The sequence below is a fragment of the Hippocampus guttulatus genome, chromosome 16 (assembly GCF_054856545.1).
Source record: "Hippocampus guttulatus isolate MCC_2025c chromosome 16, RoL_Hgut_1.0, whole genome shotgun sequence".
Lineage (NCBI taxonomy): Eukaryota > Metazoa > Chordata > Actinopteri > Syngnathiformes > Syngnathidae > Hippocampus > Hippocampus guttulatus.
The window spans coordinates 7,614,392-7,636,575 of NC_141276.1; the positions used below are offsets into that span (position 1 = coordinate 7,614,392).

The window sequence follows — 22,184 nt, forward strand, 5'->3', positions numbered from 1 at the left end:
AAATAAAATTTGCGTTTGTCCTTCATTTTTGTTTTGGTCAATTTCTTTTTTTTATTGATGAACTTTTAATGATTTAAAATCTATTTTGGTGTTTGTACAAGCGTTCAGAAGACTTTTATTACAAAATACTATTTATGACTTTTTTTCCCCTCTTGCGCTCAGCAAATACACAATATACTGAGAAAAACTAAAACTCATAAAAACTCAAATCAAACTAAGCAATTTTGAAAAAACAATAAAAACAAACAGAAAAAAATAAATCTGCTCTGAAAACAAACCAAATTTGAAAAAAAAAAAAGTCAAAACGAAATAAAAACCAAAAATGAAAGATTCCAACGTATTATATATTACAAATGCCAAGGCTCTTGTACCCAAATGATATTTTCAAATGTACCGGTTTACAAAAACAAACAAACAAAAAAAAAAAGAAACTGAATCTATAATCTTATTTATTGATGTGCATTTTCAGTGTTTCTTCTGTTAAAATGCTTTCACTGCCTTAAAAGATAATGACATTCAGCAGAGCCGAACCAGAATCTGACTCCTCCCATTTTTGTTGACCCAAAGCAGCCACGACGCGACGTGTTTTGACATGCCGGCTGGGCCAGAGGTCACAGTCTTCAGCACACACATTCATATCACACAACCACACCTGCCATTCATCCACAAAGCTTCACGACACCGAACATAAAAAAAAATAAAATCGCAGGGTCACAAACTCCCCCCCCAAAAAGAAACATTTTATTTTTCTCTTTTGTTGCAAGTACAAGAAGTCATTTCTCATTGCGTCTGTTACCTTTGTTGCTTTTGATCATCCGGCCGTCGTCCCTATTTATTTACACGGTAAGAATAAAGCGGAATCACGCTTGCAGGTTCTCGTATGTACACGTAGGTTTATAGTGCTGTCGGTCACAACCACACACAGGAGACAAAAAAAAGTCCACTTCAGCTGGCTAGGCTCTAACACAGCAAGTACAAGAGGAGCGCGGGGGGAGAGCGCGACACACTCCTCGGGATGCAAATCCAAAGTCAACAAAATGAATACTCTCCGCAAAAAAAGAAAAAAAATGATAGCAAGGCAGTCATGTTTTGGAATGCCTAAAAAGCAACCAGGCAGAGAGGGGTAGCGGGTGGAAAGCTTCTGGGAGGTGAAATGGGGGCACCTCCACCTCTGATCCAGGAAAAGAAGGCAAACTCCTCTGAATTGTCTTCAACTGAAGATGGAGAACTGTTTTCACTTGGATTGTTCAATAATGAGCACTTCTGGATATGTGAGTGAGCGTGTGTGTGTGTGCGCGCGAGTATGTGTGTTTTACTTTCTGTTGTTCTGGCTCAAGAGAGATTTTTTTTTCTTTTTGGCAACAATGAAGAGCTTTTCTGTAAGACTTTTTTTTTTTGCTCCTATTGGACTCCGCTCGACTCCACAGCTAACTAGCAAATGATGGTCGGTACGAAAAGGGTAAATAACGGAGCAAATACAAAACAATAGTCTCGTGTCCAGAAACATTACAGAACTTTTGTTTGAGCAAAGTATTGAGAGATCCTAAGGGCGGGAAGGAAGAGTGGCCAAGGGGTGGGGGGTCGGTACATTCAGAGTGCTGGACTTGGTCCAAAGGATCCGGGTGGGACTAAGCTTGGATCGATGCTCTTTAAAAAGTCAAAGGCGTCTTCTGGGGACCTAAAGGTCACTCTGTTTGTCTCTTTTACTGTTTGGGTCAAAGTTAAGAGAAAAAAAGGCAACCAAAGAAGCAGGAAGTGGGCCGGCGCGAGAGCGACATAGGCTAGAAGGCAACTCTGGCCCTCACTCGAGTCCCCGAGCTTCCTTTTGCGGGCTCCGGTCACAGGCTGGTGACCAGCTGCATCTGTCCGTCGCCTTCGTTGTGGGAAGCCTCCTGAGCCTGGTGGACGGGCTCCCCGCTCGGCCTCCTCGGCTGGGCCTGGTAGAAGGTCTGCATGGGGGCGCCGCGAGAGCCCAAGGCGGGCCTCCCGGAGCTGTAGTACAGTTCTTCGGGGGGCTGGGCCGATCGGGGCACCACCTCCAGGGGCTCGGGACTGCTGTCCGGGTAGGGAGAGTCTCGCAGGTTGGTGATGCTGGTGTACAGGGAGTCCCGCGTGGGCGAGTCCGGCGCTCTGTTGCCTGTCTGCCCACTAGAACTCTGACCGCTGTGGCCGAGACTCTCGGTGAGGTCGGCCGTGAAGCTCTCCGACTCCTCCGGGTCGCTCTGGTAGAGGACGGACTGGGCTCGCTGTAAGAGTAGCGGTTCCTCCAGAGCTTTGTAGAGCAGCTCCACATCCTGCGGCGTGCGCTGCCTGCCATCCATCAGAAAGTCATTGTCACACGACTCGGGCCCGGCTGCTCCTCGAGGGATCCCCCCGGCCATGCTTCCGCACACCCTGTCCCCGGCGTCGCCCCCGGCCACGTTCCCTCCGCCCACGCTCACGCACCCGCCTCGCAGGTTGTTATGCACCAGCTCAGAGATAATCATCTTCTCAAAGGCCGCCGCATCGGAGAGATTGCGCTGGACGCCGCCCCCGCCGCCGCCCAGTGGTTCCGAGCTGCGTGGGTTGAGCAGCGGTGGGGGGCTGTCTCCACCCGCGCCGGTACTGCTCAGGAAGTCACAGCTGCCACCGCCACCACCCCCTGGGCCAGCGCGCAGGGAGTAGCTGTTGTTGAAGTTGCCGTTCAGCGGCAGCGTCTCCATTCCGCAGGGGTCGCGGGCCTTGGATGGGATCTCTGCATCCAAACACAGGAGAGAAACCAGTTTGGACATTGAAGTCTTTGTACTCCGAGCTCAAACGGAAGGTTCAAAGACACTTACTTGGGTCTCGGAAAGTTCCTGTCCATCCAAAGGAATGCCGTGTGAAGCAGATATAATGAAAGACGGGAAGTGTCATTTAATGCAACATTAACTTGATCAATTCATTTTTAAAGATTTTTAAATGGCCACCATTAAGGGAATGAAAAATCTATCAGCCTCTTCAAACATCTTTGCATCTCCTTCTCCTTCTCGGGAATGAACATTTCAGTTCAAGCACTGACTTAGGCCAACACAGATATTTTCCATCCATGCATCCGTCCATCCATTTTTTGAGCCGCTTATCCTCACGAGCGTCGCGGGGGTGCTGGAGCCGATCCCAACCCTGAACAGGTTGCCAGCCAATCGCAATGCACAGATAGACAAAAACATCCGCACTCACAATCATACCTCGAGACAATTTAGAATGACAGATTCCCCTACCGGGCGTTTTTTTTTTTTTAATGTGGGAGGAAACGGGAGCACCTGGACAAAACCCACACAGGTACATGGAGAACACAGGAAGCCCGGAGCTCGGAAACAAACCTCTGCCATGGATATTTTTAAAAAGTGGCTAAAAAGTTTTGGCTTTTCGTCCATGCTTAGCTCCTTGTACATTTGCGACTAGCTACAAAAGTTAGCTTGTCTACAATTAGTGGAATAAATACGATAGACTCGCTACTGAGCCAGACAGTTAGCTAGCTAGCATGGCGAACATCAGTTCATTTCCTGTATGGCTTTACTTCCCAAAGCGGGGAAGGGCAGAGAAGTTGATACGCAGTCCTTTAACCAACGTATGGAGCACATTCAGTGAAAAACAAACCTTGTAATCTTCCCAAACGTTTCCAGATTTTAGAGCTGTGATTGCAATACCAGCTGTGATATTTTTGCTCACAGTTATATGCCACCTGAATATTATGCCACCTTCCTCTTTGGGATTCTTTTGGAAGCATGTGAATAGCGTTTCACATGCTTTGATTTGCTTTTACTGACCAAAAACAGGTCAATTAACGATTCCCGCGTCTATGAACAAAAAAAAAAGCCGTCCAGCTAAATACCGGAGCAGCACTTTTTAGCAGGCTTTTACTTCAGCAATGACATATCAGTGTAATTAGACAGTGTAATGAAGCGCTCTCCTCTTTACTTCCTCTCCTCTAAAAATGTCCGCGGCTGTCAGGCCTTGACATATTCGTCGGGCGAAGCGTTGAAATATTTAACAGAGACGCCGCCTCGCATTTCAGCCGCTGGACGATGGTCAAGATGTTTAGTGCGCGCCTGCGCTAGCAATGAAGCCAGAAAGTCAAAGTTTGGTCCGATTGTTCTTGAAGCGTCACCTGCAGTCACTCCGGGGCACTCCTTCTGGTGGTATGCTAACCAGGCTAACAGTCTTCCGTTTAGTTCTTTCTTTGGCATTTTGCCCGGCAACAGCAAATTGTCAACACTTATATATGTCAATACTGTGCCAAATCAATGGAAATGTAAGATTTAATAAGTTACCCACTATGAACAATTTTTAAAAGGCTTTTGGTAAAAAGAAAATGTGCGTGGTTGCACCAGACAGTGTTGAATTAAAAATGAATTTTGAAAGGTTACAGAAAAGTTCAGAAAAGAAAATGACATTGAAAATACTGCCCGTTCAGTTCATTAGTGTTTTGAGAGCTGCTTTGATTTTAACTGTTGCCTTTTTATTTTGTAAAATTAAAATTTTGATTGGAAACATTTTTTCGTTCCAGTAGAAGGTTAAACGATGACCCTGGAACATATTGATTCAATTTTAGTAATTCCATAATTTTTATGTTGACTTTTCGCAGTGGTCAACATTTATTTTACACATATAATAAAATATAAATAATAATAATAATAATAATAACCGGGACTACACATTATGTCCAACTGTTGTTCACTAATTGTTTACTAATGATAAAGATGTTATTTTACACATAGCGTGTACAGTTTGACTAGGAAACATACTGTATTCTATTACCATTTCTTTCTGTATGAATGAGATCAGATTTCATCCTGAAATTGCAGCACTGCAGAGCGCAAACTTGCAGTAAAGCATCATCAAAGTGTCAAGAACTGTGCTGCTTTCAGAGGTTGGGTTTGATTAGAAAAAAAACTCCGCCAACTTTTGCCAAACCTCGCTTCAGTAAGGGACCAATTCTTTTTACGCAACACTCTTCTTTGGCTTCATTATCCTGCTTAGCGACGGGGACAAGCGTTCCCCTTCGCGATTGCTGGCAGCCAAAATCGAGATGAAACTTCACTCATCAGATTGCGATTCGAGACGAGGCCAGATGGCAAAGTCAGGCTGTTTGTTTTTTTGCGCAGCCTGGTTGGATCCATTTGACAGTTTATGCACGGCACACGTCGCAGAAGGCGACATGACGTTTCCTTTGTCTACTGTGGGCAAAATGAGGAATGAGCTCGCCGATGGATGTTTTTAAAAATCTCATTGGGATGGGAGACATGCTCTCTGTACTTGGTGAACCCCTGCTTCCTTCTTAGTATTTAACAACGTCCTCAGAGCTACGTACAGTTTATATAACTAACGATTAATCTCTCAACTATATGGGCGATTAATACGATATTGCTCAGTTGTTGTCGTGTTGCATGATGAAGTCGCTCTCTCGACCTTTCTCTCTCTCTCTCTCTCTCATTTTTTCACAAACCTGTGGAGTTGAAGACGCCGGGTGAGGGTGGGGTGAAGCTCTCAGCAAGCAGCGTGTTGTAAGGAGACGTGCCGCTGCGAGTCTGCAGCACCGGATTGGCCAAAAGGTGGTTGCCCATGGCTGCTGTAATATGGCAAAAAAATAAAAAATAAAAATCATCCTCTTCCATCATCAAAAATGGGCTTTTTGCATTGAATGCATGCAAATCGAGCCCAGTCGATGGCGCCTGGGATAATAACACCTGGAACGACGCAAATGTTTACAGCTGCTCCAAACGGGGCTGTTTTTTTTGTTACAGCGGTATTTTATGGAGTCATTTCACTGCCTCCTGATTGTAACCATTGAGTACAAAACACAAATGAAAGGCAAAGTTACTGTTTGCGGGTATTGCCATTTGTTTCCCTTTGGCTCTGAACAGTGCAGACAAGAGGGGCGGAGGAGGGGTGGGTGCCGGGACCAGTAATGCATGCTATTATTCAGTCCCGGAATGCAGCCATTGAAACACAGTTAATTTTACACAGAAAATGTGAATGCCACCAAAAAGATAAATAGAAGCGAAAGCACAGGGAGGATGTTGTGCAAAAGGCCCGAGGAAACCGAGAGCAGAAATGCCATGAAATTAAAAACAGGACAGCATGACGGAAGAGCGCGAAGTGCGGGCTGCAGGTATGGACTGCCCCAGCCTTCATCACGTGGAAAATAAAAATAAGCACTCACGCTCAGCTATTTAATCATCATTTCCCCTCCTCCCTCAAAGCCTCTGGCAAAGCTCGTCGTCGCCCGCTTTCTACTGTCGTTGGCTTGTTCTCTTATGTCGCTTCAACCGCATTTTCGTACTTCCTTTCGCCAGACCCCCCCCGCCCCCCCCCCACAAAGAGGCAAACACCACCGAATTAATGTGGATACGCTCCCTGTGATGTCCTCTTAGGAATACCCGAGCCACCAGATTGAAGCAGGGAGCAAAAGTAGGGCAAAGGAAATCAATTGTGTGTGTGTGTGTGTGTGTGTGTGTGTGTGTGTGTGTGTGTGTGTGTGTGTGTGTGTGTGTGTGTGTGTGTGTGTGTGTGTGTGTGTGTGTGTGTCATGAGCACCTTGCTTCCAGGACACACCAGAAAATTGTTGTGCATCACAGACACAGTCAAGTGGCAAACTCAAAGAGATGAAGAAGCGTGGTAATTACCTTTTTTCAAATAAAGGGCTTGTCTCTACGTTGCACCATCTCTACATTCCTGTCCTATAAATCAGGTCAGCTGACCAGCTGCTTCCGAAGGAGCGCTGAAGGCAAAGCGTTTTTTTTTTCTTTCCGTCACTGATCCCACACGATGGAATGACCTCCCTATTGCATATTGGAAAAGCCCATTCGCTGACCATTAATCCGACCCGCCTTTGAACCTATTTTTATCCCTCAAAGCACAGGTGTCAAAGTCAAGGCCCGGGGGCCAGATCCGGCCCACCACATCACTTAATGTGGCCCGCGAAAGCAAATGATGATCACTGCTAAAACCTGTACCTAACTTTTACATTGTCACGTGTCGTAAATCATGTTGAAATGTTGTTAGCCGTTCCACTTACCTCAACAATAATTGAGCAACAACAAAGAGTTGACTTGAGTGATTTCAAAACTAGTAATCCATCCATTTGTTGTGTACGAGTAATAGTACCCCGAGAAACATTTATTCGTAACAGCCCTCCGAGGGAAGACGGAACTCCGAAGTGGCCCGCGACAAAAATGAGTTTGACACCGCTGCCTCAAAGCCATGAACCTTTATTTTAGTGTCTCATTTGCTTTTATTTTTTAAATTACTTTTTTTTTTAAAGATTATGACTGGTTTTATTGTTTTTAATTAAGTTATACACAATTATCTGTTTCTTTTCCATTATTATTAAACTTTGTTTCAACTGTGGTTGTTGTTAAAATGCACGGGGTGGCAGAAAAGTGGATGACTACTGTAGTCTCTAAGTGAATTTAACCGTTTTTTGGGGAGAGGGGGGGGGGGTGTTATTAAAATAAATACTCCAGAATGGCTTCAATTTATTAAATAGTTGTACAGAGAAAATTGTAAGACAGGGTGGCGTAACCACCTTAAAAAGGACGGACTGAAAATAGAAGGTTTCATTGGGTTGTCTTTTAGTAAGTTAGCTAACGTTAGCTCAATGGCACGCAATCCATTTTGCTCTCAAAAGTGTACATGCGTGCCATTGATCCGAGCAAATGAAAAGTCACTTAATTAACCATTCCCTCATTTAGCATGTTCACGATGACTGCATTTCCATTCCATCTGCTTTTGAATCAATTTACCAATTGAAATATAAATTATAGCCGGCTTTGGCTCTCTATTGGGAGCGATTCACTTCATACAATTTCAAAGTTGGGCAGTAAAGAAGGCGATTAAAATGATCATTTAAGCCCGTTTTCTCAATCGCTCTGCCTTGGTCATATAAAATAGGAGCGTATATTTACTAGCGGCACCATCTGGAAGCACATGTGACGTCATGGCAAAAAGGTCTATGGTTCCTGAAGCAAAAAGGTCTATGGTTCCAGATTAACAGCTTTTGTGACACGCTGCTAAATTTCCATCAGCGTACTGTGGAGCGCAAGAGAAGGAAAACTCACCACGGTTGAGCGTGGGCGTGCTGTTGATATCCCCCGCCATGAAGGAAGACTCCGTCTGCTTCCGAACCGTGTCGTTCCACATGCGGCGGATCCGACTCTGAGGGAAGGAGCAGTGCAGGGTGAGGAAAAAACCCCAACAAACAACAGAAACGTGTGCTGGATGTGGGGGGACTTTTATAGCTCAGCAGGGATGCTGTAATCACAACTGCGCGGTTTGCCATAAGCCACAAAGAAAACAAGATACGCAAAGAGAAGACGACGAGGCAATGTCATGTCATCAAGAGAGGGTCAAATAACTATAAGATGTGCCATACATGATTGCAGTAGCTGATATAGTCCCATTCTGAAAAACAGTTTATCGCCTGGTAGTATTATTTCCGATGCTGTGAGTTTCCTGATTGCTGTTTTGCACAAATAGCAGGTAGAGACCAAAAAATAGGTTTAGCAAGGAAAATGTCTTGGTCTCTCTTACACACATACACACACACATTAGACACCTCTTAGTACATTGACAACAATGCCACTCATTAGCGTTTGCATTGTGTTAGCATTAAGCGAAACCAACTTATCGAAAGCTGATAGAGAAATCTACGAACAAAATTGTATCATGTTTAAAGTTCCGGATAATTTGGGCATGTCTAGACATACTCAGCGCAGAGGTGTCGGCCGTTTAGGCGGAGGGCCTTTCCTGAGTAATCACGTCAAAGCAAGGGCTAAATTCAATCACAGAGTGGGAATAAACAAATTGGGAACAAAGAGTCGTTGAATACCAAAAGACAGTTTGGGAACAGCTGTCGCGCCCAGGTGGACATTAGTCATCAGCAAAGTCTGTGACTTGTGTATTCGGGTAAATCAGATCATTACCGGGGGGCGCGGGGTGCAAATCTCGGAGGCAGTGTCTTTCTTGTATTTTGCAATAAAAGTTCGAACCGGCGGAGAGGGAGGCGAGTGTGATCGCGGAGCAACTAACCGTCGTTCGCTCTCAGAGATCCGCTCCCGCCGATATTGAAGACAATTTTCCTGTGTGCCGAGTCATTTCTTTAACTTTGTCCGAGAAAATCTCTGACAGAAGCACGGTCTAATTCTCCGCCAAACGCGGCAAAAAAAAGGGAAAAAAATAATAAACGAGCGAGCGCGTGCCATGCAAAAAGCATGCGCAAAGTGCGTCCGTCTTGCCTGCACCTGTCTGTGGGCTGCCGCGTGACGAGCTTGGCTGCCGCTGTAGTAACGGTTGTTGGCGCGCAGGCCGGAGTTCTTCATGGCGCCGTGGGAGCTGCTGGTGGACACGCGGCTGCAGCAGTAGGAATGACGCAGACACTTACTGTACTCCTTGTGGACCTGCAACACGCAGGCAAAAACACATTTACGACAGCAGCGATGGTCTACATAATAGAGTGGAACATAACTTGCGGGCGGGCTGTCGAGTGACGGGAAGTATATGTATTGCCCCGTCACCTACAACTCTTCTCAAGCTAAGCCATGTGTTTATTTTCCTACGACGCCCACAGCGATGTTCAATGCCGGTTAGAGATTTACTGACTGAAGTATGTGTCAGCAGAAAATGAATCTGAATCATTTATAGCACGGGCGTCAAACTCCGGTTCCTCAAGGGCCACATCCTGCATGTCTTAGATGCCTCCCTCCTGCAACACACCTGATTCAAATGAGCAAAATTGTTATCAGGTGCCTGCAGAGCTTGCTGATGAGCTGATCATTTGGATCAGGTGTGTTGGAGGAGGGAAACATCTGGCAGGCAACCAGTTCAGGGTGTCCCCCGCCTACTGCCTGAGGACAGCTGGGATAGGCTCCAGCACGCCCGCGACCCTTGTGAGGATAAGCGGATTAGAAAATGGATGGTTGAATTAGATGTTGGGATAAAAGTAACCGTATGAAACATTTTTCAAGTGGTAGTACAGTATACCCGAATATGTGCCTCTATGCTCACAACAACTGCGGGGCTGGGCCTGGCAAGGAAGGGGGGGGGGGGGGGCTTTGTTTGACTCTGCCAAATGGGTTCCAAAAATGCTAGGCGTCCTCATTTCATTTGTAGAAAATTTGACAGAATGTAAGAAATGTGAACGTGACGATCACAAACTGGCATCTGCGGGTAAATTATGGGCCAGAATGAACTGTAGCCTTATCAGGTACCTTTTTCTGAAGAGCGCAGTGGAAGATGAAGATGAACATGCCCTGGAAGGCGTTGAAGGTGGTGAAAAGATACGCCATGATCAGAGAATTCTCGTTGATGAATATCAGGCCGAACGCCCACGTCAGCCCCAAGAGGAACAACAGGGTGATGGCACCCAACACCCACGACCTGGAAGACAGCACGCCATCACATCAAAGAGAGTCATTAGAAAGGTGAGCAGAAAATTACCAACATATTTTTTTGACAGGTGAAGGTCAGCTTCGGCAAACATGCCCACACAGTCCTGCAAGGTGGTCTCTATTTTTCAGGATTTCGGAGCTTTAGTATTTTATATACTTTAAAAATAATTAAAATGAAAAATTAATTAACCTTTTGAAGGCTTGTAAAGAATAGGCTTCTCTGCGTCATATCAAATTCAAGACATTCATTTTGGTCCCTTTACTAGGGTTGTTAAGGAAGAATGTTTTTTATTTTCAACTTTAACAGGAGTTCACGTCTTTTAACATCTTTACAAAAATTGATGCGTGGAGATCATCTGGCGATTCAACGTTTGACTCCTTAAAGCAAAAAATTAAAATACAAAATTTAGCTGAGCGATATCTTGCATCCATAAAGCTCTTTGGAGTCACTTGTAAATCAAGGCGTCACTGTTTCCATATTGCCTGGGAAGAAAAAATATTCTGAATTCTGAACTCATCTGAAGACTTCAGTTTGGTGACAATTACTAGATGTTAAAAAAAAAGTGAAATAAGCTAAAAGTCTGAGCTCAAAAGTCCATCTCACTTGATGCTATCCAGACGGCTGGAGTCAGGCTTGAGCGGCGATGAGTTTCGAATCATCTTGTGTAAAGTGATCATCAGCAGAACGAGGTTGAGCTAAGACAAGAGAGCGAGAGAGACCAATCAAATAAAAGCGCAGTGGAGCGTGGGGGCAAAACGCCCGCCTTTGCACTTTCCATAACCTCAATCCAAGTGCCATGAGATACTCTTCAGGTTTGACTGTGCAATATCGAAAGCGCACGTGAGCGAGAGAAAGAGCCATCACGCTGGCAGACAGTAAAGCTAATACCATAATAACAAATGAAACGGGTCCAATGAAGCTCCAGATGAAGTAGTTATCCACCCGCAGCCAGCATCTGGAGTGGCACACAGAGGAGAAGGGAATTAGACCGAAGTGAGCTCAAACAGAGTCACACTATTTGTCTGCCTCGGCGGATTATTATGTGAAGGCTAATCATCAGGCTTTTGGCTAAGTGTGTTCACGGAGGGCGGTCTGCGGGGAGGCGCGTGATATTACACTCCCCGCCGGGGGGAATTCTGAATCAGCAGGTGGAAAAAAAAAAAGAATGAGGGCCGGTCTCGGCACATACGCTTTCTTGGTCCCGTAGCTCCTGTAGTCTATGGCGGCAGAGATGCCCACCACCAGCGCGGGGAAGCAGTAGCCGCACAGGTAGTAGTACTTTTTGCGGGAGTACTCGCTCTCAAACACCTCCACTAGCATGAGATAGAGCTGCACGCCCTCCAGACACATCCACGAGAAGGCGGCCAGGAAGAAGAAATGCAGCAGTCCGGCGAAAATGGGACAAGCGATCTGAAGCGACGGGGGGGGGGGGGGGGGGGGTGGAAATGGAGGAGCAAAGAGGAAATTCAGGGGGAGAGGACAGAAGAGAAGGAAGACTATCAGCAAATGCAGTATTTTGGTGCAGTAAAAAAAGAGAGGCTGGGCTGACTTCAAGTGGATATAAAAAGTCTACACACCCCTGTTCAAATGCCAATTTTCTTGGGATGTAAAATAATGAGACCAATATAAATCATTGCAACTCACTAAGAAAGAAATGTTTTTCGGGGGGAGTAAAAATAAACACCTAACGTAATGTGGTTGCACGAGTCTGGGAATCGGAATGTGGCTACGTTTACAATGAACTCATTCACCCCCAAAGACGTTTTTAAACGTCTTTCCAGACTTGGTCCAGAATTGGCTGGTACTGAATGAGTTAACCCATCACATTCAAATTCATGTTAAATGGGAATCAGCAGACACATGGCATCAGTTAAACTATCTCTGATAAACCACAAATAGAGTTTGGCTGTGAGGATCAAGCGGTTCGGAAAATGGATGGATGGATGTTCTAGTAGGCTTTTCTTGCCTTTTTTTGTTTTTTGCTTTCTAGTATAGCCCTGAATGTTTTGTGCTAACACCGACTTCCAGATGGAGCTGATCAACATGGACAAAGGGAAGAATGACAATTGTGTTAATGCTTGATTCTTATGATCTTTGTAAAGGTGCACCGTTTGTCGGTACAGGGGTACCTAATGAAATGTCCTGTGCTCGCGTACAATCTTCCCCGCCCCTCCCGATTCGAGCCGACAGAATTTACAAGGTATTCACAGTTCAGGCTCACCTGGTAGTCGGTCTTGTCGATGCCAATGAGGAAGAGCAGCTCGGCAATGAAGAGGTTGATGCACAGGTTCTTGTGGATGGTGTTGCGGTCGGTCTGCAGGCCGCGCAGGAAGCAGAAGGTGGAGATGCAGATGGCCAGGCACACCAGCGAGATGACGATGCCCACCCAGGTGATCACAAACAGGATCAGCTCGTGCATTCTGCCCTGGAACTGAGTCCCCCCCGCGAAGCGGAGGAAAAAGAAAGGGGGTGGGGGGGGGGGGCGTGAGGACAAATGAGACAAAGAGAGGTGGCAACAACATGAGACAAAGTGAGAAGAAGACACCGGGATGAGCGATGAGCACGCAGAGCGACAGAACGAAGGTGGAAGGGAGAGGAAAGGCAACATCGCTCCATTTAATATTTGTAAATATATGCAAAGAGCTAAAGTGCGGAGACAAGAGACAAGACGTCCTGGGTAAAAAAAAAAGAAAAAAAATCATGTGAATGTCGGCTGGAAAGAGGAAGACAGGAATTTGTAAGCCTCTGCTAGTGTTGGCTTGAAAGACGGACAGAGAGAAATATTTCGAAACAAAGAGCCTGTCAGGCCGTGGAGCGTGCATTAATGTGTCTGCATTAATTATTCCCACTGATGGACTGCATGGCCATTAGAGGGGGGGAGGGGCACTGCCAGGCATTTCCTTCATCACTGATCGGGAAAATTAACAATCAATTATCCCTTCATTGGTAATATCATGGGACTTTTTCAGGGTTACCTCTCTTTTCTTGAAATTATTTTCCAGGACGTTTCGAGGACTATGTCATCTTTTCCCAGGACAAGTCAAGTTATCAAAACATACACTAGTAAATTCCACGCTCCAAAATTTGGAGACATTTTATTTTCTACCTTATATTTTGCATATTTAACCAGATTGCTTCAATCTTACCAAATACCAAATTGGTTAGCATATATATTTTTTAAAAGAACCCAAACGGCCCACTCACAGCTGCAAATCGGTTCTCATCGTTCACCACAAAGGAGCCGTTCAAAAGAACAACATGTTTGCTAATGTCACAACACCAATATAAGATCTCACTTGCACACTGACATCTAAATTACTTTCATTGCCTAATAACTCAAAGGATGGAATAGAGCTGACGAATGAGCGATTGATGGAATAAAGAGAGCTCAAAGACCATGCTAGCACGCATGGTACTACGACAGCCAGGTTGGCTAGCCCAGGGGCATGACACGTGCTAAAAACTGCATGGAAACTCGGAACTCTGCTCTGTGTACATAGTATTTTAAATCTAGCAACAAAGTCCCAATATCCCCAAACTCATTCACTCCCAAAGACGTTTTTAAACGTCTTTTCAGATTTGGTCCAGAATTGGCTGGTACTGAATGAGTTAATAATCAGCTATTTATTCATGTTTTTATATTTTTTGGGGCGGGATTGCCCTTTTTCAATCACCCTAAAATATTCTGAAAGGTCTTCATCACACGAGCGCATCAGATGGTTCAAAATCCGACAAGTCGTCGAATGAGGCCTTCCCGCGTACTCACGTCGTTGTCGTGGTGCGTCATGAGCACGGCGAAGTTGGTGAGGTGGCTGCAGGAACAGGTGGTGTGTGTGCTGTTGGTCTCCAGCAGCCTGCAGCCCTGTGTAGACCACTGGCCCGTCATGGAGCGCTCTGAGTAGTTCCAAAAGGAGCAGTTTGGGCTGTAATAATTCTCCAACTGAGAGAAGAAAAACCCAGTATTTCAAACTAAATCATGCTGAACTTTAAAAGATATCGAGTTATGTAACAAATCTGAGAAATGTTATCCAAGAAGGAAATGGCGCATTTGAAGTACTGACAAGCTCATTCAAATGGACGCCAAATGGCAAGGAAAAAAAGTCATTGCATCACACACTCTCAATGGAATCAGAATCTCACTGAGTCGAACCGAATCGAATCGATCCACTCTCTAAGAGAGCCGTTCTTGAATCGTTTCGCAACCCATGTATTGAATCATCTGTTGTGGATACACACCCCTAATAATACTAGTGTGTGTATATATATATATATATATATTTTTTTTTTTCGTTGTCATGTTTTTGAACCAAGTCATCACTATCCGCCGCTCGTGGAGTCGGACGTTCTTTTCCAGCATCCGCTGAAAACTCGCCTTGCACATTTGAAATCAGCGAAGCACCCACCTGTAGATGCTTGAGCGTGAACACCACGGGCTCGGTGAGAAACACGCGGCTGGACTCCTTGTTGATGGAGGCCGAGATGACGTGGGAGTTGACCGCCAGGCGCCTCCGGCCGTGGGCTGACCGCGCGTCCATCTTGACGGTGGCGTTCTCGGTGGACAGGAAGGAGCCCAGGTTCTTGTACAAGATGAACACCACCTTCACTTGCCCTGTGAGAGACAGAGAGACGAGTGTAAAGTTAAAAAAAAAAGGGAGCGCAAATTGAAGTCGAAACGGGGGCGTAATATGCTAATGGCGGTAAGAGTGACAGATATGGAGGGCGTGGAGTGACAGGGCGAGAGAGCGGGAGACAAAGGGAGGGAGTTAGTGAAGGTTAGAATGATGGGAAGGAGCGTTTCATTTGAGTGGGTGACGGCGAGCCAGATTTAATGCGGAGGGCAATGGAACATTCATCCCTCAAGCATTCACGGATCTCTTATTATTCCGTATGAATATTTCATGTGCGTTTGTTTCAATCATTCTAATCTGGTTGCCGAGCGCAGACAGACAACAGAGGAGGGATTGGGATGAGAGCGGAAGATTGCTGAGATTGCCGGGTGCGACCGGCGGGCCTGATTGTGATCGACATGCCTGCCCGGCCATTCTATTAAGACTCCAAACCGTCGCCGGGCGGAAGAAAAATAAATGGTCTCAGCGCTTTTCGTTAATCTGATTAGTCTGTTATTATGAAGCACTAACTCAGTCGTTGCTTTAGGCTTGCATAAAAATGCAAATGGGTTGTGAAGAGAGTGATTGGAGTGTTAAAGTGGACCAGGGTGAGCAAAGCATGGCCCGTGGGACACTCACGGTTCGCTATGTTCATAAATGCGATCCACCAGGCACTTACATTATTAGCACCATATAAATAAACATGTATTGTTTTGTCTAAGACTTCTCTCATACTTGTTGCATTAATTTAGATCGGGGGCGCCCAACTTTTCTTGACCGAAGATCTACTTTTCAAGCAACCAACTTCCCGCGATCGTTACCGCATGTGCACACATACACAAAAGCACGCATGCTTATCAGCTATTGTGATTACTGGACTTGTTTGAAATGATTCTGATAATTATTATTATAATAATAATGCCGCCCGGGGGTCGACTGGTTAGCACGCCGGCCTCGCAGTGCAGAGGTGCAGGGTTCGATTCCGGCTCCGGCATTCCTGTGTGGAGTTTGCATGTTCTCCCCATGCTTGCGTGGGTTTTTCTCCGGGTACTCGGGTTTCCTCACACATTCCAAAAACATCCATGATAGATTAATGGAACACTCTAAATTGTTCCTTGGTGTGAGTGCGGATGGTTGTTTGTCTTTGTGTGCCCTGCGATTGGTTGGCTACCAGTTCACAGTGTCCCCCGCCTCCTGCCTGAAGGCAGTTGGGATAGGGCCTCACACCCCCACAACCCTTGTGAGGATAAAGCGGATCAGAAAATGAATGAAAGAATGAATAAACTGAGCTATTCCATGTGTTCATTCTAAAAATCCCGATCCTGTTCGAAGGAATTTTTGCATTGCTGACCGTTGCGACTGTACTGCTTGATGGTGGACGCCGACAGATGTATGGTGCTGTCGTTGGCGTGGTTGAGAGGGAAGGACAAGTCCTGCAGGTCCATCTCTGTGTTCAGGACGTGCACCTCCAGTTCTTGTAGGGGAAAAAAACAAACAAACAAACAGATGTTTCGAATCAGATGATCAGATGGAAAAAAAAAAGAAAAAAAAAAAGAAGAAGCTTTCGCCGAGTGTCATCGCAGCTCACCAATGTTGGCCGCCCGGTCGGAGAAGCGACTCCCGTACATGTTGTTGGCCAGGAGGAAGGCTCCTTTCTCCAGAATGTCCAGCAGCATGGTGGCCGTGTGCGCTTGCTCAGTGCTGTTCATGTCCTGCCACGAGTCCAGCGCCTCGGGACGGAGGAGGTTGTCCACCGTCTGCACCACCGCCTGCCACCCACAGTACATTCTTGTGTAGCGAGTGACACACACACTTTTTGGACAATCAGCAACTTCCACAAGAAGCGTTGAACATTTCAAAGGTTCCAATTCCAGTTCCCTTGACTGATTCAAACAGTCCGAACGGCAAAATGTTCAGCTCATTGAGGACATTTTAGGCATTGATTCTCCTCTGCCAAAACACCCAAATGTTGCAAATAAAATTCAGAATAAGAGACTTCACATTGCTCCACATTTCCTGACCGATTAAAACCAGTCCAACTTCAAAATGTTCCGCTTCCAAAATTCCCTAACGAAGAGAGTTTTGTAAATTTTTTAAAAATTCAAATTTCCAATTTTTTTTGACTAATTGAAAACATCCCATGTCTTAAATTCTAGTTATAACCATTCATTCACATTTCCAAAAGGAAATTCCTAAATGAAGAAAGATTTACAAATGGACCTCGTCCTCCTCCATTCGGATTTATTGCCCAATTCAAACCACTCCAATGTCAAAAATGCCCAACTCTTGGCATTTATTCTTTATCTTGTCTCCCTCGCCGCCCTCCACTTGATGTCTACTCCATGACAGACATATTACACATTCTATTTCCCCAAATAAAATACATTTAAAGGCCATTTTATTTGAGGAGCCTGTTTGATGAATCATGTCATTGTCTTGGAGGGAGTGGGGGGGGTGGGGGGGGGCTCTCACAATGAAAGATTTACTCTGTCGCTCGTGCCACGGCGGGCAGGCAGGCCGGCAGGCAGGCAGGCAGAGCTTTTTCGGCTCATAAAAGCTCCATCACATTCAAATTGGCTCCATCATTGCCAAATTGTGTCCAAAATAGCGCGTACGGGCTATTCCTCAAGCAACAACAGCATACGCGGTCTCATGTAACAGTGTGCTGCAGAAAGGTCAAAGAGAAAAGAAAGCCACCTTTTATCACTTCAAGGACAAACGCAGGCACAGGGACACAGACACACACATGCACGCATGCACACGGTGTGTTTCCGTGATATTACGTTACAGGTTTCTGAGAAGCGCAGAAATTGCTGAAATATTGAAAAGGTGCAGCCTGGTAAGACAAAACGCTTCACATACTCACGTCAAACCACATGTTTGCCAGACATATTGTGTAGCAGGCTCAAGGTGGGGGAGATGACCGTGACAAAGTCACGTTGACGGCGGCACGGGGGGGTATTTTAAATGGAGAGTTTACTTGTTCAGTGTTGCCTGGAAAATTTTACATTTTAAAATAGGATTCATTACGATTTTGCTCTTGTAAAATTACGTTTTCGGCACAAGAGATTCAATTTTGTTTTGTTTCATGTTGTGACTCCTTGTTTTGGGTGTGCCTGTTCTCGTTAGCCTGGTCCTTTGTGGCGACCAATCAGATCCCTCCGCCACTCCTGTCTTGTCCTTGTTGTCGATGACAAAAAGGAAGTTCCAAACTTGGGTTTATTTGGACATTCAGACCATTTCGTTTGTCATCATTTCATTTCATTTCATCCTCCCAAAGTGTTCCGTTTGAGAAATGAAATATTTTCGGAGTTGCACACCTGCCCCGCCGGCCTGCTTCGCTGGAATTGGGCTCTCAATGCTGCCCATTCATCACACCGATGACATTCTCAGAAAATGAAATGGTTTCCTCACATGACACTTTTTTGTTTTCACATCAATATTCCAGCAAGAAATATCAGCTTTATTTTCTCTCTCTCTCTCCCTGTACGACTTTATTATCAATTTCTTCTCATAATATTACAACTTGCGTCTCGGAGTGGCACATGTATTCTCACTTATTTGCACATTTTTTCCCCCCAAATTTACAGTTTTAATCTGGCAAATTATTTTTCACGATTATTTTATATTCCCTGTACTTAAACATTATTCTCTTCATAATGCCGTGCTTTTCATCAAATATTTTTTTTCCATACAATGTTGATGTACTACAGCTTGATTCCCATTTGTTTAAGTATAAACGCTACATTTTCCGTTAGATTGTCTCTTTAAGCAACCGCTGTTGATCTCTAATTTAACCTGCCAATTGCGACAGAAACACTAATTAGATGACCGCAATGAGGCTCCCTGAGGATTCATACTCCTTCACAAGTGTGGAAAGTTTGGCAGCCAAAAGAGTACCTGGATGTAGGCCCGACATGTCCGCTCTCGCTTCTGGAACTGGATGGACAAGAAGAGAAGTCAAGAATTAAAGACCTCAAAAAATGTGGCATCAATCGATACGACTTCCGGGAGTCCACCTTGTTGTAGTTGCGAGCGGCCGACTCCTTGTTGCCGGGCCTGAGGGACTGCAACTGAGCGTCCAGGATGTCCAGGAGCTGTTCGATCAGTCGCACCGACGAGCTGATGTCCCCCGCCTGGATCCGCCCTCGCGTGTGGTTGGCCAGCTCGGCGGCGATGTTCGCCGCGTTCTCGCCGCTTTTGATCTTCAGAGCGCAATGCACACCAACAACGTGTTTGATTGAAGAGGAGCCGGCACAAACAACACCCTTTGATTCCGCAAGATTTCAAACCGCGCGGCTTCACACGTCGAGGAGAAGCAAAAAGAAAGCGACGTGCCTTTTGTGTCTCCATGAAAAAAAAAAAAAGTCTCTCTTGAGTTATCATTTTCCCCAGACCCTCAGAAAGGGATCTTCATCACAGCTCCTCTTGTAAACAAACCTTGTAGTACACACTGTCAAGTGGAAACTCAGTTCACAAATCACACCCTGAGCGACTGCTTTTGCACGGCTGCTATCGATCGTTGCCAAAAGCAGGAGATTATTCACGGCATGAAACTTTTCCATTCTCCACCAGGAAAGCTAGCAGACCAAAGTTAGACATGCCTAAATGGACTCAAGAGAAGGCCGTTTTATCGCCAGGGAGTCTCGCTTGGGGTGAACCAATTAGTCGATTAATTGACGGCACAATGCTGATTATCGCTAGAAGTAGCTGAATTGCCAATTACGTGTTTGGAAGTTAAAACAAGGACACTTTTTGGAGGTTTTTTGCAACCACTTGATGAAATAAAATTTTGTAAAAAGTTTAGCACGCCATATTTTTGTCTGGCAAAAGGTTGTCTTTAACCCTTCCATGCACCGCTGTCCCTGAAAGGGTTAATTCAATTTTTTACTAAAAACGAACTTTATGGTTAAATGTCACCAGATGTCATTTTAATGCGAAGCAGGGTTGCCAGTATTTGCTGAATGTAACCACAATAAATGAACGTGGAATCGAACTTCATTATTTTTTTTTAAATCAACTCATTGGTAAAGACACTCCCTTACTTTTTAAAGCAAGTAATCAATTTCAAGGTAACAGTGGTGACATTTTGCATCATGAAACACGCCCCGGGTCAAACTGACCCAGGGACTTTATTCCTGTTCCATAGAAACACAATACCAGGAAGTTTAATAAACATATTCTTAAATGAATACATTTAACTTTTTGATTGGGAGTGACTGGATTGACCTGCTTGCTAAAAATAATGGAAATTCACTTGACTTCAAGTGTACGAGAGTGAGTTAATTAAGGATTAAGAGCAGATGGGTGGTAATGTAGGACCATCTTAAATGAGTGTGTATATTAATAAGGCCAGCCTTGGAGATATGTAAATATACGAGGAGCCACGTGGGGAAGCATGGAGCAGGGCCAGGAGGCCACAAGGAGGCCAAGAAGAGCAGGCTCCGGGGTCTCACCTTCTGGGCTACCTGGTTGACCCACGGGGAGGTGCAGTTGCTCAGGTCAGGACCGCGTGGGTTCCACATGACCTGCTCGGCCAAACACTGGAATGAAGCGATACCTGGAGACCAGCACAGTGGAGAGATAAAGTGCATTAGGTGTGTGCAATTAAAGGACAGAAAGTGTGTGAGTGTGTTTTAAATGAAGTCAATTTCAATGTTTGATACAGAGCAAGTTTGCCCAAATTTATTCAGCTAAAAGAGATATATATATATAGATATATATCACAGCGACCGTGATTTCAAAAAGCTTTTTGTCAAGAAAATTTGTGCCTTCTTGATTACCTCAACAAAAAGGAACGGTGTAATTGAGGCCACATTCGGTGTGCCTCAAGGGTCCATGCTTAGCCTTAAGATTTTCCTCACTTACATTAAAAAGTAAGATTGGATCACAATTTTTTTTGGTGCTAAACTCTTCGCAGACTAATATTGTAGAAACTATTACTATGTTAATACTACCTAATGTATTTTCTCTTCCACAGAAATTGATTTAGGCGTCACTTGGATGCGTCCATTCTTTGTCACAGCTGGCCGCTAAAGGGCTAAGTAACGGAGGGACACGGGGTAAACCGGGTAGTTGGGGTGGAGACGACGGGTTCAGAAATAGGCTTAGGCGCTGTTAAAAAAAGCAACCGTTTATAATGCACCCAAACGCAAAGAATGTACGGAAAAAAAAAACACATCACACATGATCCCTTGCGATCGTATAAAAGCCTCCCCGCCACCCCGAAGGGAAGCGTCTTCTTCTATCCCGGCTGTCATTTCCATCCAGCATGTCGTGTTTAGTGGAGCAGGTTCACGGAGAGGACAGCACTCTGGGATGAGCCCGGAGAAGCGTCCGTCCGCTACGAGCACAAGCAACCAGCATCGAAATGCAAACACAAGAGCGAAGAAAAGAAGACGAGGAGAAGCGATTAAAGACAACACAGCAAGCAAAAGGATCAGAGACGACGCGTTGTTGCATTTAAACGCCCTATTTCCTGCTGTTGTCCAGCGCATGCAGATTGGCTTCGAGAGCTAATTTAGTGCGGCTAATGTAACGTTAATGTATTCCCACTGAGCGAAACATCCTGCACACACAGCAAACAACAACACTAGGAGAGCGAGAGGAAGAAATAACAGTTTGCCCGGCTGCCACGTTTGGAAGAATAGAAGGTAGACCAAAAAAAGAAGAAGGAGATGAGGCCTGTGTTGCCTCGGCTTTCATTTCATTATTCGCCACTTTCAATCAGCTCGCTTTCTGTGGGAGATGAGCCTTTCATTTGTGGAGGAGCAGTTTTCATCTGCGAGTCCTCTGGGACGTTTGCCTGCTGGTCAGGACGACGCGACAAGACCAAAACTATAGATACATTTTTTTTACATGTTTTTTCCCCCCATGGCATCACGTGCATAGAGGACATTTTGAGCATAACTCACATGGAATAAAAAGTGCTCCCCAGTATTGCATTTTTTTCTTAAGCAATATATTTTTTAAATTTGGATTTTTACAGTGCACAATCGTATTTTAAAACATTTTTAATCTGTTCCAGTGCCAACCCCCCCCCCCCCCCCAAAACAATGAGCTAAGAAAATAGCTCTCGACAATATTGTACAACAGTGCCTTGAAATTTCAATTCATCTTTCTCCATTGAAATGAATGAAAAACACCAACAAAGAAAGCTAATAATGT

At 45.1% G+C, this 22,184-nt stretch overlaps 1 protein-coding gene across 2 annotated transcripts in view; it reads right to left on the reverse strand.

Moving 5' to 3' along the window:
• Positions 1–719: 719 nt before the first annotated feature.
• adgrl1a (adhesion G protein-coupled receptor L1a) overlaps positions 720–22,184 on the reverse strand; it is a 129,406-nt gene continuing 107,941 nt past the window's right edge. Inside the window, exons 9-25 of one of the 2 annotated variants that reach the window (XM_086132177.1) lie at positions 20,474–20,577; positions 19,037–19,222; positions 18,918–18,956; positions 16,606–16,786; positions 16,369–16,491; positions 14,814–15,019; positions 14,177–14,350; positions 12,632–12,841; positions 11,600–11,820; positions 11,299–11,365; positions 11,014–11,105; positions 10,230–10,398; positions 9,264–9,419; positions 8,082–8,178; positions 5,468–5,590; positions 2,820–2,837; positions 720–2,734 (exon numbers count right to left, since the gene is read on the reverse strand). In XM_086132177.1, coding sequence (XP_085988303.1) covers positions 1,839–2,734; positions 2,820–2,837; positions 5,468–5,590; positions 8,082–8,178; positions 9,264–9,419; positions 10,230–10,398; positions 11,014–11,105; positions 11,299–11,365; positions 11,600–11,820; positions 12,632–12,841; positions 14,177–14,350; positions 14,814–15,019; positions 16,369–16,491; positions 16,606–16,786; positions 18,918–18,956; positions 19,037–19,222; positions 20,474–20,577 — 3,062 coding nt within the window. In that variant the 3' untranslated portion in view covers positions 720–1,838. The remainder of the gene's footprint in view (positions 2,735–2,819; positions 2,838–5,467; positions 5,591–8,081; positions 8,179–9,263; positions 9,420–10,229; positions 10,399–11,013; positions 11,106–11,298; positions 11,366–11,599; positions 11,821–12,631; positions 12,842–14,176; positions 14,351–14,813; positions 15,020–16,368; positions 16,492–16,605; positions 16,787–18,917; positions 18,957–19,036; positions 19,223–20,473; positions 20,578–22,184) is intronic. The other variant, XM_086132178.1, reaches the window with a different exon arrangement.